At 36.6% G+C, this 17,194-nt stretch overlaps 1 protein-coding gene across 2 annotated transcripts in view; it reads left to right on the top strand.

Moving 5' to 3' along the window:
- LOC149089042 (amidophosphoribosyltransferase-like) overlaps positions 1-16,415 on the top strand; it is a 49,783-nt gene extending 33,368 nt beyond the window's left edge. For both annotated transcript variants that reach the window (XM_089236811.1, XM_089236814.1), the window contains 4 exons: positions 98-331; positions 2,978-3,105; positions 10,116-10,337; positions 14,730-16,415. In XM_089236811.1, the coding sequence (XP_089092937.1) occupies positions 98-331; positions 2,978-3,105; positions 10,116-10,337; positions 14,730-14,984 (839 nt within the window). In that variant the 3' untranslated portion in view covers positions 14,985-16,415. The remainder of the gene's footprint in view (positions 1-97; positions 332-2,977; positions 3,106-10,115; positions 10,338-14,729) is intronic.
- The last annotated feature ends 779 nt before the right edge of the window (positions 16,416-17,194 follow it).

Here is a 17,194-nt window from a genome sequence, read left to right as displayed (position 1 = left end):
TTTAAAAACAATCATGTAGACTGTTATTTGGCTGAATCTTTCAAATGATTTGCAGGATGCATAAAATATATTCATTTAATCTGTCTTTTTTCTGAAGTTGGTGGGGACTGTCTTGATTCTGATCTTGATGGCTATGTTGTATCGTCTGAATCATGCGCATTCCACTCAGTGTCTGGAAGATTGATAAGAGAAGTAGAACCTGGTGAGATAGTCGAAATAACAAGGTCTGGTATCAGAACCATCCATATTTGTAAGAGACCGAAGAACGTTCCACCTGCATTCTGCATATTTGAATATGTTTATTTTGCAAGAGCTGACAGTGAGATAGAAGGTTTGTTTTTACATTTACTTTTTTCATAATTAAAGAACTTTTGTAAAATGCATTTTCCAGGTTTTGTCATGTGGGAAAGAAAACTGCGGGGGGGGGGGGGGGTTTGGTTTGTTGGTGGGTAAGGATACCCATTAAAAAATAGGACAGGCTTGATTCAAGTCTGTAAATTGATCAATTGTTGAAAATTTTAGTTGAGTTAATTGACTCTATCAATCCGGTTAGAACTTTTATCAGTAGTTTGAAATTTACTAGTAAATGTGAGATATATATATATATATTTTAAATTATGTATATATATACTTATATAACATTTTAGATAAGTGACCACATGTAGCCCTTTATTTGGCAAACATTGAAACATGCGCAAAAAAATGTTTTTGATGAGTAGTTATGTAGAGCAAAAGAGAGATGTCTTTTGAATGTTGTTATCAACAATAATTTTTTTTCTCTATATATTTTTTGAAAAAAAATACAGGATGCTGCCTGTAAGCAGCATTGCCAACCCAGTAGCAATATACAAAAATGAAACAAATGTTGCCTATTAGCAAAATTGGCAAAGAAAAAAAACGTAAATAAGAATTCAAGTTTTTTTTAACTAATTACATACGAATCATATCAATTGTCCTGCATAAGGAATGGTAACTTTTTCTTGGGTTGTAGTTCAAATATTGCCTACTGCTTTTTTTGCTTGCTGGCATTCATAAGATCCTAGGAATTTTTTAACTCTGGGCTTATTTCTTTGCACTGATGCCAAGTCATGTATTTACAGTGCATGAATCTATAGATTATATAGAATACTAGTAAATCTGATATACTATTTTCAAGATTCACATCAAAATATCATCTTGGGTATTGCAGAGCAGTTTTGTTTTCACTGTACTAAAAAATTTCAAATGAGTTGTCAAGATTCAATGAAATGTCATGCTTCACCCAATCGAATGTTCTGCCATTCTTTTGCTCTTGCTTTGCTTTTACGCTCTTTGTCAGTGCACATGTCCATAAGGAGCCAGTTCCTGTTAGTTCATTGCTCTCCAAACTGTAAAGTATTTATTAGCTTCCTGGTGAAAAATCCCAAGCTTATAGTTGGTGTTCTACTCACACGTAGGATAAAAGCACACTCAACACGTTTTGGCATATACCAATTCACTAGATTCCCCTGAGAGAATGTTCATGAGAGAATGGACGTGAAAGTCTGGAGGAGGCACGATGTCAATATATATATGCATATAAATAAGATCAGTAAGCTTGCCCTCCCCATATCTCCGCCCATGTGAAGTAGGCTTTCTTCCAGTTTTCAGCAGTGCAAACTAAGGGGGTATAAGGAAAAGTTTTCCATTGAGAAATCAACTTTACAAAATATCTGGGCTTGTCAATGTTGAAATAAGAGGCTTTTATAGAGTTGAGATCAGGGTTGGCAATGTTTTGTACAGTAGGGTAAAACTACTGTATTTACTGTGGTGTTTACCATACTGTCCAAAACCTCCTTGCAATTTGATAAAGAGGTAACTTCTATAATCAAATATTAAACTTTATATTGTATAAACTATATTACATTATTGATTACATTAAATATGAGTTACTTACCCCGACCCGGCGAATGTGATTCACCATACGGGGTAATTACATTAAATATAATAAAATTTTGAAATTCAAAACAGTATATGTAAAGGGTTGCATGACTGATATCAGGTTATCAAACAATTGAAACTGAACTATCTTGAGGTTAAATTTATGAAAACATGAAAGATACAAGAATGGGATAAAAATTTGTCTCGGGAAGATTAGAAAAAGCAATCGATATGTAACTACAGAATGAAATTAAACTTACGTAATAATCGAGCACTAATAATCAAGCGCAGCTGCACCTTTTAACATTTGATAACACATAACTAATTTAGCCGCCCTATCTGTGCCAAGATGATTTCTAAGATAAAATTTGAAAATATTCTTTCAATTGATGCATAACTTGGGGGGGGGGTGCACACAAAAATAAAAAAAACAATGCGTTAAAAACAGTCTTTTGATAAGCCTTCTCCCAGTGTTTTTTGTATTGCTGTCTCCCATATGATAGAATTGTAAATATAGCTTGAATTTATTCGGTGAAATATTAGCTCCTAGCCTCATAAGAGCAGCAATTTAAATTTAACAAAAACTTTGGGTCTTGTGCTATTTAACTTGAGGATGCATTTAGGTTTTAGTGTGTCACGCCTATATGGCTGAGTTATTACCATGGCTTGAGCTATTATTGGTAGCTGTTTGATCATTCAAATGCACCCAACTTCCTGGGACACTAAGATAGATCTCTATTAGATGTGAAGTGGGGGAGTTGATATGTTTAGTCCTTAAATATCAATGATTTCCCGTAACAAGCATTTTTCAAAGTCCTTAAGTAGAAGATGAAAAATATCAGATCTGGAGATGGAAACTTAGACAGCTCTTTCTTTGATCTAAGCAGGGTGCACAGTGGACAGACACATAATGAAATATACACAGACTGGTTAAAAACATGAAATAAATACCATTTTTACTAGAAATTTCATTTCAATTCATAGCATTCTGAAGATATTGGCAAATAGAAAATGTGTGCATATTATCGTAAATTTATATATCTGATAATTAAGTTCTGTTTTATTGCAAATAATGCAGGGCAGCAAGTTTATCAGGCACGTCGTGAATGTGGAAGAGAGCTTGCTAGGGAATCTCCTGTAGAAGCAGATCTTGTGAGCAGTGTTCCGGAATCGGCAACACCAGCTGCAATTGGATATGCTGCTGAGGTAAGTTTGAGTAGAACATGTTCGATAGAAAATGAAGAAATTGTTGAATTCCATAATACAAATATAGCGCCGCAGCAGGCAAAATGCCCAATGAGGTGGCTGAGAAAAAGATGCCCATAATAAATATGGATGTCATGTATTTTCAAAAATACAGCAACCCAATTAAAAATGCAATTACAAACAATATATATACATAATGAAATATTATACAATGGCCATAAAGAATACTTATGGTTGTCTTATTCTAAGTATGAATAGTTTCTCGATTTACCCCAACATGTTTATCATTTCTTTTTTAAACGTGTCAATTGTGTTACAATTTACTACCACCAGGGGGGTAAGCTATTCCATTTATTAACAACCCTATTAGAGAAAAATTCCCCCCCCCTGCGACACCATAACCTTGCATTGTCCCTTGCCAATCAATACTGGTGCCCCCTTGTAAAAGCAGTCCATTGACGGTGTAGTAATAATTCCTGGTCCATCCACATCATCGGGGATATATGATCGAAGTGTTCGATCATATATCCCCGACACCTGCTTTCATCCAATGTAAACATATTCAAAAAATGAAGTCTATCTTCATAACTCAAGCCCCGTGTGCCAATAAGGACATGCGTAGCTCTTCTCTGCACCTCTTCAACCAATTCTATGTCCCTCTGTAGGTATGGTCTCCAAAACCTTACAGCATACTCCAGTCCAGGACGAACTAAGCCTCAAAAAAGTAGAAGAATGACTGTAGGAGAACGTGACGAGACCTTTTTGAAAATGAGACCAAGCATTCTATTCGCTTTTTTGACTACCGCTGAACAATGTTCAGAAAACCTAAGCCGCTCGTCGATGAGAATTCCCAAATCGGTGACCCTAGTTGCATCCGGGATAGTGACACCATTCAACTCGTAAGAGAACAGTGGGCTGTTCGAACCAAAATGAGAAACCATGTACTTCTCAACGCTAAATGTCATGCTCCATTCATTTGCCCATGCTGCAATCCTGTTTAAGTTGGTCTGCAGTAACTCCCTATCGCTTTGATTCCCGATTACTCTCATGTTAATTTGCTAGCAACCCCATTGATACCCTGATCGAGTTTATCGATAAAAAGTGCCACTTGTGACACCTGTCCAATCAGAGAATTCCTCCTTCACCATAACTCGTTGCGACCTATCTCTTAACCATGATTCTATCCAATTCAGCAAGTTGCCCTCAATTCCAATCTCGTGTAAACGCTTCAAGAGTTTACCATGTTGGATGCGATCGAATGCCTTCTGGAAATCAAGGTAAACAACATCTACATTTTTGCCCTTACCCAAAGCCTTAGTCACATGATCATAGAAGCAAAGGAGGTTAGTTACACATAACTTCCCCTTCCTGAACCCATGCTGATTATCTGACAATACATTATTCTCGTCTATCCATTTCACAAACTGCCTTTTGATGATAATTTCCAAAATTTTCGAGAGGGAGCTCGTCAAACTCACTGGATGGTAATTGGACACAGCTTCTCTACTGCCCTTCTTAAATATCAGAGCAATATTAGCAAGTTAAATAATGATCTGATAAATATATAAATAATATACAATAATGATAAATAATATACAGTAATGATAAATAATATACAATAATGATAAATAATATACAATAATGATAAATAATATACAATAATGATAAATAATATACAATAATGATAAATAATATACAATAATGATAAATAATATACAATAATGATAAATAATATACAATAATGATAAATAATAATGTTATCAATAATACATACACTATATAACCATAAGGGACACTTTAAACTAAGGAGTGGACACTTTGGAGCTCAGATTTTTTTCTAATTTCTAGAAAAATGCTTGATTGTTTTGAAATTTTGATCATGTAAACCGGGGGTGTCAAACTCAATCGGGGCCATTTGCCTCAAAATTACCTATCAAGTGGCCTGCCAATTATTAAAAATGATAAATCAAAAATTTCTTAACCCTTTAAGCGGTTTTAAAATTTTCTGATCCACATTATAACTGCCACATTTGAAATTGGGAAACCTTCACAAATTGCTACCTATTTTCAAGAATTTTTTTGTCAGATTGAGAGCTGATAATTGCTCCCCCCCCCCCCCCCAAACAAGACAAATTATTCCACCCATCACCTTTATTTCACTCACTATGATACAAAAACACCTGTCATGACATCCAGGGAGAGAAATACTTTTTTTTTTGAAAAAAAAATTCATTTATTATCAATTTTCCTTTTTTCATTATTTATACTATTTCTTTACAGTGTTGAAAGAAAGGGAGAAAACACAGTCTCTTTTTTCTCAATTTTCTTATCTGACCTTGAACAAGAGCTGACTACACCCACTGGCAGTTGATTGATTGGAAGGGGGGGGGGGAATAGAAAATTTTTTACAGTTAAAACAACTTCAACGCATTTTAGAAGCTGAAATGTTTCGGGGTGGCTGAAATAAAACAGATCAAGTTTGATGAGATAAAAACTTGTCGCTAAAAGGGTTAATTGTAATCAAAAAAATTTTAATTTGTAATTACATTTTTTTGAATTAAAAATTAATTTTTAAAACATTAAAAAAATTGTTTAATAAAAATCAAAGGGAAGTGCCAATTCATAAGATTAATTTTACCTACGTACCAACCAAGATTTTTATTGATCAACTGTTGACATGTAGAAAAATAATTGAGAACATTCTGTTCTGAATATCTTTTTGACCAAATCCAATTCCCACTTAAAGTTTCCTTTGCCTGAAAGATGTGCTGCTAGCTGATCTTTCCCTTGAAATCAGATATTAAAATCGTTCAAATGTCCTGTAATATCAATTAAGAATGCTAGACATATAACTTATGTCTTATCATTATGAGACAAAACATCTTGATGTTTCATTTCTAGGAACAGTTTTACGTCATTTAAAAACAAATTTAGATGCAAATGTTTTGTAAAACTTTACGATAATACAACCAACATATTTCTTTATAATGAGGTAGCCAGTTGAATTTATTTTCCAAGTCTTTAAGAAATTCTAGATCCAACAAACAGAAACGCAATAGTACGTGTATTGAGGCAGTGTTTATTAGATAACCCAAAAATTTTTCTAGGTTGGACCAAGACCCATGTAGGTAATCTTGGAAACGAGAGAGAGAGCAGACTCTCTCTCTAGCCAAGGCTGCCATCAATTGTGACAATAAACTTGATAACCCTTTCCCACTAATGCTCCTGAAGCGACAACTTAAACAAGCAACCCTCCAGAAATGGCACCAAATTTGGGACCAAGGAACAACAGTTGGGAAAGTGCACAAAATTGTCTCTCGAGTCACATACAACACACTAAACTGGAATACGGAGGTGACTATCTTCATAACAGGACACAGCCCATTTCCTATATATCTACATGAACGGAAACGCCGCCGAACAGACAAATGTGCCTGCTGTATGGTGGGTACTCCAGTTCACTATGCCACAACAGAGTGCTAATTTACAAAGCATCTACACATGTACAGATATTCCGAAAACAATAGAAAACAATGGTTCGCTCAAATAATCAAAAACAAAAACACAGCAGCAAGGATTACAAGTCCGATATATACACTCCAACGAAAAACAACAATCTGTCCACCAGATTTATAAAATAATTTTTTTAAGTTTTGCAAAATAAGGGAAAACCAAATAGATAAAAAAAACAACCCCACAAATCATATCCACATGACTGCCACGACTAACGCATAACCATTGCATGGACTAACAGGACCCAAACAAGAATTTTTGACATTCCCGTAACAATGATGTAAATGTGATAACCACAAGTGTCCTCCATTCAGCTCTTCTAGCGGGGGTGCTAGGTGGGAGGACATGAATGGTTTCATAATAACCATTACATATAGTTTTTATTTTTTACATATATATATTCATTTTTTAAAAAATAAATATAACCAGACAGAGTGAGTCAACCAAAACAACAAGACCGAAGCTAATCCTTATTTAAGGTTCTCTCCAGACAATCCCGCATTTAAACCAATCCCACATTACTCACCAAAATAAGTTTAGAACGAGATGACTCAGCCTGGCAGTTATATATTTCTCTATTGAAGTTCTTCATTCATTTCATGTCCACAACACACGTGCGTGCTCATATTGCTCAGCGAATAAGGTGCTAAGCGAGATAGCATGGGTGATTCCTAATTGTATATATTCCCCCCACACAATATTTTTTCATCAAATCCGCCAGAGCGAGTGAACTCAACCCAATAAAACTGATACTGGCTTCTAGTCTGCAAGTTATCAAATTCATTTACTCACCAATAAGTTGTTAAGCGAGATGACTCACTCCGATGCACATTTTATATTTCACAATAAGATTCTCATTTCATTTTTTTTTTTTTTTTTGTATCCTGTGTATATATTATGACGAGTGTATGATAACAGATGAGATGGCATGGGCCTCCTCCAATTGCTCTATCCTAATTTGCATACATTCTCCGTCTTAACGAAACCCAGAAACTTTTCTCCAACTCCCAATCCCATCTCGTGTGTAATCACCACAAAATTTGTTAATCGCGGCAATGCCCAATTTTCCAGGTAAAAATTTTGTATGTTATGGTTTTTTTTTTTTTTGGACACAAAATAAAGTGTTCTGGCATTCAGTCATTAAGAAATTGAAAAAATAAGTGCTGCTTGAGGCCTCTGGATTAGGTGAGGGCTAAAGTGTTCATCATAGGCTTGAGAACGCGACTGCTTATTTCCAACTCTTTGTAACAAAGGACCTGTTGATAAATGGCACAATGACAAAATTTCAGTTCAAGAATTTTCTGAATACATTTTTTCCATTTTGCTGCAAGTCCTGAAGCAAAATTTGTATTTTTGCCAACCATTGTTGAAAGTGTCTGCTAGGTGGATTTATCTCCACAACAATGCATGGCTATATGTTGCTACTACTGCTACATTATCAACCGAAAAGCTAAAGACTAGCATTTATTTGGGCCACTCAGAGGCATTGGAAGGAAAGTGATTTGACTATGATGCAGGAGTCTAGGGTTTCTACAATATGTACAGAAAACTGACTGTATGAAGAGATTGATCTTCAGGAAAGGAAAATCATCTCTGCCCTCACAGGGACTCAAACCCTTGTCTTATATGCCAGACAAGTGCTCTACCACTAAGCTATAAAAGCAGATATATTTCTAATTGGAGCATATATATATGTATGCTGAATAACCCTGTGCAGTGGATGGCAGCAACATTCTGCTAATAGCTTGCAAATGACATCATGGAAACCAGATGCGGATGTATACATAGAGAAAGATGTCCTCTCCTCTTGTTAATACAATACATACGTGAAACTGGCTGTTTGAAGAGATATTGGTCATATAGGAAAGAGAAATTCATCTCTGCCCTCATGTGGATTGGAATCCTGGTCTCCTGCCATTCATTGTATATGCAGTCAAACCTTGTTAGTGCGTCACCCGGTTAACACGTCACTCCGCTTACCGGATCACTTTTTGGAAGTCCCTATTATCTTCAGGCAGGAAATGGCACAGCTATGGCTTACTCCGTTTAATGAGTCACTCCGCATATCAAGTCATATTTTTGCTCTCCCAAGAGTGACCCATTAACGAGGTTTGACTGTATATATTGTATTAACAAGTGGAGATGACATCTTTCTGTGGTGGTCGAGTGGTTATAGTGACGGACTCGCGATGCGAGGATTTGGGTTCGAACCCCACAGTGGTGGTCGGCTGAAGTTGGTTTTCTGTGGTTCCCAACTTTAAGGCGCAAATGCGAGCCGATCTCCCCGTTAAAAAGTCTCACCACAGAAAGCAACAGTCCTATAACGATAAATCATTCAATCATAACACTTCACTCATAGTTAGAAAAACTGGTGGCAGATGGCAGCACTACACATAACAAGCATTACAGAGAAACAAAAAACTTCACGACAGGTTTCACTGCACGTACATTCCCGCATGTACCGATTCGTTGGGGGTTCCGCGGCGGGGGGTGTAGCAGTAGTAGGTAGGGCCTCCAAAAAATGGCTCTGGGATCCATGATGTTCTTAAGTCAGCCACCTGGTTGGGCAGTTTGCCTGTTGTGGCGTTGTATTTGTATTTCTCTACTTAGGGGTTTCTGTGAAAGTAGCAACACACTTATCTCTCTTCTTTCTTCAAGGAATGAATAAATTGCTGATTCATTGAGAAAAATGTATTTCAAAACCTGAAGAGGATGATGTGTTGTGTTAATGGACCAACAAATGCAGAGGGTTGTTAGTAGGCATCAAGAGGAACGAAAATTGCAATGGAACATGGTGTCGCTAACCATGTTGAGAGGGTGAAAATTGCGAAAAACGCATGCAGGATCTGAGTCCAGAGGAGACGAAAGGTGGATGTCAATAGATCGCTGAATGCGTTCGTGGGTTCGCTCACCATATCTGATGTCAGCATAACAAAACGCATGTGCTGGGGTAGGATCATGTGTTGTAGACGATGAAACACATCAAAAGCATACCTGGTATTTCCTAGAGCTTCGGGAAATCGTTTTTACGTCGTTGTAAACTGTGCAATGATGTCAGTGGCTGCCACTTCCAACAACTCTGGTAATAATTAATCAAACAAATGTTTTTGTAATAGTTATTGTACTTTTTGTCATACCAGTGCGACAGCGAAACCTGCATGCTTTTTTTGCGATTTTCACCCTCTGAACGTGGCTTGCGACACCATGTTCCATTGCAACTTTTGTTTCTCTTGATGTCTACTAACAACCCTCTGAGTTTGTGGGTCCATTAACAGACCACCCTGTATATATTTTATCTTTTTATTCCTTTAAAATATTATAAAATTTGTTTATTTTTGATCTGCCTTTGTGCAATGAAGCCTTATCAAATTGAATGTATTGAAATCATCAATTACATTCTTATGAATTTTTGTCAGTGATCAGTTTTTTATGACTGAATTGCATTCCATTTTTTCTTGCTCGTACTCAATTCATTTTTTTCTTTATGCTGCATTTAGTCTGGCATCCCATATGTTGAGGTTTTGAACAAGAACAGATATGTTGGCAGGACGTTCATTCAACCTAGTACAAGACTAAGGCAATTAGCTGTGTTGAAGAAATTTGGTACACTGACTGCTAACTTCAAGGATAAACGAATCATTCTTGTTGATGACTCTATTGTCCGAGGAACCACGATTGGAGCGATCATTCATCTCTTGAAAGAAGCTGGTGCTGCAGAGGTAGACATGTCTTTGTTTTTGATTTTACATAAGTGAAAGTAGTACTAGGGTAAGGAGCGTTTCTGTCGATGACTGAGCTATATGTCAATGTGAGCGGATGTCTTATAAACTTAGACTACCATGTTTTGACAGAACCCAATATACAGAAATCTTGGTATACCAAATGTTCTGCGGATCAAAAAAAAAAGTGTTGTAGAGGGTTTATCTTCAGCACATTTTGGTCTAATTGATGCTTGTGCGAAAAAAAAAAAATCCAAAACATTATCTTTATATTGAAAGGCTTATTAGATTGAGGGTCAACCTTTAGATTTTTCTTTCCCTACTTTTTTTGACATAAATCAAACCTTTAAATGTGCTATTCTCAAAAGTAACTTTTTGCGCTTTCGTAGTTTTGGTGTGGTGCCAATGATATTGTCATGTGTCATCAAATTTATGCAGCTATTGGCATCTTTTCTAAATTGAAGTTGTTGGTACCCACAAAAAAGTGTGCTTTTGAGTATTTACTCGCCACAAACATTTTAAATTGAGTAATTGTTAAAAAAATTGCTAGATGAAGAGATTGCCTTTGTGAAGAGATTTATCACGATACACTTTTGTGTAACACACAAAAAGTAGCGATAATGAAAATTTCCTCAACACTTTCAGTAATCAGGTGGTGCTAAATGACTTATTTAACACCCTCAAAATAATAAAAAATATGCGACAATTATAAAAATATATTGAAGGATATTTCGAACTAAATATGAAAATACGGTTGTAACTGTTTTCAAAGTTTCTTTACAAAATATTGTTATAGAGGGGGGCTTATCCTAGTAAAAGAGGTATCGTTGTACCAAGAGGAGTTTAACATTAGATTATAAGCAAATCCAAACAAGATTTGAAAAAATATCGTTGCAGAAGTATTATTGTTATATTGAGTATTTTGTTGTAGCAAGGTTACACTGTAATTTAAGACTATTAAAATTCCTAAATCACCCACTTTGTTTTTCGTGGGTGAAAGCAAAAAACCATCACCTCAGTTGTGATAACGTGAAAATAAATTTAAAAAACGCAAATTCGCTTATTAACCAAAGTTCCACTGTACATACACATCGTTTTACTTAATAACAAATCTACTGTTTCGCATTTCTATCTCAAATGTTTTATACATGACCCCGCTTCCATGCCAGTGAAGTCATTTCACTTTAGTTAAACAATTTTTTCTGAAATGAATTAACAAAAATGAAAAACAGCCTGTCTCAAATCACAAAACTATATAGACTTTACTTGAAAAGACTTGCAAAGCAAGAGATTGCAATATTAGCACATTTTAATGTAACTGCTATGACGTAATCATTTGAAGAGTATAAATGTTCATTCAAAAACTTATTTCAAGTAGTTTTCAGTACGTCTCACAATATTCGTTACACCATAAAGGATGTGGCTAAAACCTGGCGCGTTTTGTCTGGCAAAGATAACAGCATACAGCAGATCAGGTACAGTGAAACCTGCCTAAATTTAACACTGGTTGAACACTACGGTTCCACTAAAATCTGTTCAAGTTAGAGAGGTGTCCAAGATATAGAGATACAGTATTGGGAACATTTTGTTATAAGATTGTGGTTGGTTCCATTCAAAACCGACCAATGTAGGAAAATGTCCAGGATATAGAGGTGTGCAAACTAACAGGTTTTACTATACATATAAAATATTATATGTAGATAATTATTAAGATATGTAAGTGATATATAGCGTAGAGGTGAAATCGTGAATCCTAAAGTGACCACAGCTTGGATGGATAGATACACTCATTGCCATAAAAATTTGCGCACTAAGAAATAATTGTGGGATCGAAACGAAAGTTGGCCTGAAGGTACATGTCGGGCAGATATGCAAATGATTAGAAATGCAGCGTGATTTGCGTAATGCCACTAGAGGGCGTTGAAATTCGTTCTCCTTGGAGTATAAAACAGGTAAGCAGAGCTTGCTGGAGTGTATTTAATCGTTTGCAAAGGAAATGCTGAGGTAGACATGCCGTTACGCCGCCGTCGAAGACCATATGAGCAGTTGTCAGAGTTCGATAGGGGAAGAATCATCGGGGTGATGGAAGCTGGGTGGTCAACTCGGCGAGTAGCTCGTCAACTAGGCCGTTCTGATTTTACTGTGAGGTGGTGTTGGGACCAGTGGACAGAAGAGTCGTCATTTACACGGCGACCAGGTTCAGGACGCCCTCGACAGACTAGTCGTCGAGAAGACTGTCACATGATCCAAAACGCACGCGTAGAGCCAACTGCCTCATTGGCTGCTATCCAGACACAGGCGGCAGCATCACTACGGGCCCCTGTGTCTTCCAGAACCATCGCAAAGCGCCTGGCTGAAGGACATCTGGTATCGCGGCACCCATTACGTGTGCTGCCAATGACACCCACCCACCAACACCTCCGTTTGGAGTGGTGTCGAGCACGACGGGATTGGACTGCAACGGAATGGAACCAGGTCATCTTCAGCGACGAATCGAGATTCAACTTGAGCAGTGATGACAATAGTGTTTGTGTGTGGAGGCCCCGTGGTGAACGCTTCAATCCTGCCTTCGCTTTACAGCGACACACCGCTCCCACAGCTGGTGTCATGGTATGGGGTGCTATTGCTTATGATACACGGTCACCCCTAATATTGATCCATGGCACAATGACAGCCCAGCGGTACGTCCATAACATCCTTCAACCACATGTGTTGCCACTCATGGCAGGGCTCCCAGGAGCCATTTTTCAACAAGACAATGCTAGGCCACACACAGCAAGGATGTCACAAGACTGCCTCCGCCACATTACTACCCTTCCCTGGCCTGCTCTATCCCCAGATTTGTCACCAATCGAGCATATCTGGGATCATTTGGGACGTCAAGTTGGACACCCTACGAGGTTGGTCGAACTAGAGGCGCATTTACAGCAACTGTGGGACGAGATGTCTCAGAACATCATACGGAACTTTTATGCCTCAATGCCCGCTCGTGTCGCATCGTGCATTCGCGCTAGAGGGGGGTCCAACAGAGTACTAAAACTTCTGTTCATCTGTACTTTTTTCTGCAATAAATTATCCTTTTTCTTGGATTTTCTAATCATTTACTTATATCAACGTAGTACTTACATGTGTAAAATTTTGTTTCATTTTGACGACTTCTTCTGGGTGCGCAAATTTTTATGGAAATTAGTGTATTTTCCATCTAGCCAGAAATTATCTGTGTCAAATTTCACAAAGCTTATTAATTCTTATATCCAAGAACACTGTTCATCACTGTTTGCAGTCCAGCAGTAGGCATGTATTTCAACACATGAGACTAAAGATCTCTTCTGAAGCAATGCTACAAAGATGATCAATTACTTGATGATTATAATCAATGACTTAGGCCATAATGACATGAATTTGGAGAAGAATGGTTCACTGTTGTCTTCAGGAAGAAAAAAATTTAATTCTAGATGGACCCGATGGCTGTGCGTGTCATTAGCGTGACTTCAGACACGAATCTCTCTCTCTACAACTGTCAGCAAGGATGAAAATTTGTCATAAAATAGGGAGCATTCAGATTCAATGGAATGATTGGTATTACTTTTTGTGAGGTTAACATAAATTCAAAGACTATCGGAACACTTTATACTTCCAATCAGGAGCACAATGGAGGGACCATTGTTAGTTTTTCAACAGGTCAATGTCTCTGTATTCCCACATCTACATCCACCAGTTCAAGGTTTACTGATGATGTGATGCGTGTTGGAATGGTCAGCTATGACTGCAGACCTAAATCTAATGGAAAACCTTTGGGGTGTCTATTATTGTGTCATATTTAATCCCAATGTCATCAGTTTTCAAGTATTATGGTGTTGAAGCAGTAAATTATGTGACGCTGATTCCCTCTGGGTTCAGTTCTTTTCATACGTCCAGGGGAGGTCAAGTTTCAATCAGACTCTGATTCACAAATCATTTTTTAGCATGCCCGATCGAGTATTTCAAAAGATCCATGGCAATGGTGCAACTGTGAATATTAAAGTTATGCTGATGTCTACATACTTTTGAGACAGGCTGTTTTTAATTTTTATTAATTTAGTTCTAGAACCAAATTCTGTTAAACAATTGTGAAATGGCTTTAACAACACAAGATTGATGTGCAAAAAATTCAAAATATGAAATCTTTGATTTTACATTTAAAAGGAAAAGATTGCAGACTATATTATATTTGATCCATAATAATATTTGAATTAACATGTTTTAATTGGCCAAGTTCATTTGTAATATGAATAAACAAGCGTATGCTTCTTACTATTTTAATCAATGAATTGTAGTTTTGGAAAATGTTTGAAGCTGTTCAGTTATGATTTTTTTCTCAAATGAAACTAAAACTATAGGGGTTTTTTTCAGGTGCACATTAGGGTAGCCTCACCACCCCTTCATTACCCATGCTACATGGGTATAAATATTCCGACGAAGGAAGAACTCATAGCTAACAGGTGCAATGCTGATGAGTTGGCAAAGAAACTGGGGGCTGCCAGCCTCGTGTATTTATCAGTTGATGGTCTTGTGACTGCTGTTAGGAGGCAAATAAAAAAAGAAAACGAAATAGGACATTGCACAGCATGTCTTACAGGAAACTATCCTGTCAAACTAGAATGGTGAATACGATATGTGTGTGTGTGTGCGCATATGAATGGTGCATGCAAAAAAAATTATGAAACAATATACAAATGCCATATTTCTGTGTTTTTTTAATCAAATATGAAAATTTTTTACTGTTTTTATGTAATCTGAATTTTATTGTTTTTTATGTATCGAACAGAAAATTTAAAATTTTTTGATAGGAAATTGTATTGTACTAGTTGTTGTTCTACAGCCTTTCACTAACCACTGCCACATATATGTTGATATATATATGAAATTTTAGACCATTGATCATGAGTTTTTATTTGAATATATATTTCACTGGATTTTTTATGCTTGGACATTGAAGATATTATTTGGAGTGATTAACATTGATTCAATATACAGTGAAAATCCTATACAAGTACAAAGTCACAACAGACATAATGCCCAACGAAGTGGCTGAGAAAAAAATGTCCGCAAAAAATATTTCACATATAAAAAAACTATAGCAACCCAATATAAAATATGTATCGCCGAAAAAAATGATATATAATACACCTCCCGCAAAAAAGATTATGGTTGTCTTATCTAAGTAAGGATAGCTTCTTGATTTATCCCACTATGTCTATCGCACTTCTTTTTTAAACTTCCAAATGTCTATATGTCTATTTCTCCTTGTTCCGATGCACTTCTCATAAAGGGCCATATCCATATAAAGTTACATTACTCTGTGGGAAATCGAACCACCAACCTCACATTTTCTGGAAGCTTGCTCCACCATTAAGCTACAGAGGATGATTTCCCACAGAGGAATGCGACACTTTTCTTTCCAATTATCTTTGCTTGGTATCCAGTCATCTGTACTTCGTATGATTAGTGGAGAGGTTCATCTTTTCGTTCTATGTCGCCATCTGTGGAGGCCAATTTCATTATGAACTGTTGCTGAGTTAAGAGGCTGTCTATTGCACAGTCCCGTTCAGCCTAAAAAAGATCATAGTGTTCTTCGGAAAGAAAATGTCTGTCCTATGTAGCTTAATGGTAGAGCATGTGCTCGAAAAGTGTGAAGTTGGTGGTTCGATTCTCTACAGAGGAGTGTGACCTTTCTTTCCAATTATCTTCAGTTGCTATCCAGTCATCTGTACTTCATATAATTAGAGAGGTTCATCGTTTCATTCTAGAGAAAGTGTTGCTGTTCCTGCAATTGACAATAAGGATAAAGGAGTGATGTACCTTGTTTCCAATGATTTGATTGATTTGTTATCAAAAAGCATTATCTCTATATTATGAGAGTGGTTATGGAAGTAACTCAAATTGTTTAATTGTGGTTCTTGCATATTCTCCCCCCCCCCACTTTTTTTAAATCCTCATTAAATCCGAGCTATGATAAAAACCTGCTGATTAAAAATATACAAAATTGCTATAAAATTAGCATTGTACCAAATAAAATGCATTAATTTGCTCGTTGAATCCAGACTGTCATTAAAATCTGGTTCGGCTGTATAAGCCAGTTTTCCCATCTCTGTGTATTTTTTTTAAGGTGGATAAAAACTTTTTCAAATTTTAAAAGCTGCCCAGAGTGATTGGACGAGCACTGAGTGATTTTCTCAAGCATTACCTTAATAAGAAAGGATGTGGGGAAGATATTTGTAAGCCTTTTTTTTAGAAAGCCCTGGAGCAAAAAGTTTGTAAACTTGGCAGTATGGTACACAGTATGTATGTTCGCAGTATGGTACACAGTATGTATGTTCGCAGTATGGTACACAGTATGTATGTTCGCAGTATGGTACACAGTATGTATGTTCGCAGTATGGTACACAGTATGTATGTTCGCAGTATGGTTTAAAAACTTGTTCTCTTGTCCCAAATAAAGTCATTTCTTTAACTCCTAAGTAGCAGGAATAGTCTGGAAAAAAAAGCTGCTCTCAAAACGGCTGTGTTTAATTCCTTTCTCTCAGTTGTCTTTTGTGAAAAATAGATGACATTCAGATTCATATGTTGCAAATACAGTGATACCTCAGCTAACAGGTTCCTTATAGTTAGCTGAAAACTTAGTAAGCCAAGGTATCACTGTGAAGTGAAACCTAAGACAGACACTGTATGAGACAGAACCTGTCTGCAATGGAATAAAAAAATAGTCCCCTCCATTGATTAATGGTTTATCAATAAAGATAAAATTCATGTATTCTTTTAAAGCATATAAACCTTAATCTTTTTCAGCCACTACCCAAAATCAACAAATTGATCAA

This window comes from Pholcus phalangioides, unplaced genomic scaffold (genome assembly GCF_987345545.1).
Source record: "Pholcus phalangioides strain wild (caught in Gottingen) unplaced genomic scaffold, Ppha-v1.0 ptg000002l_1, whole genome shotgun sequence".
NCBI lineage: Eukaryota > Metazoa > Arthropoda > Arachnida > Araneae > Pholcidae > Pholcus > Pholcus phalangioides.
Note: the sequence above shows the minus strand (reverse complement) of the source record. Positions and strands in the feature narration are given on the sequence as shown.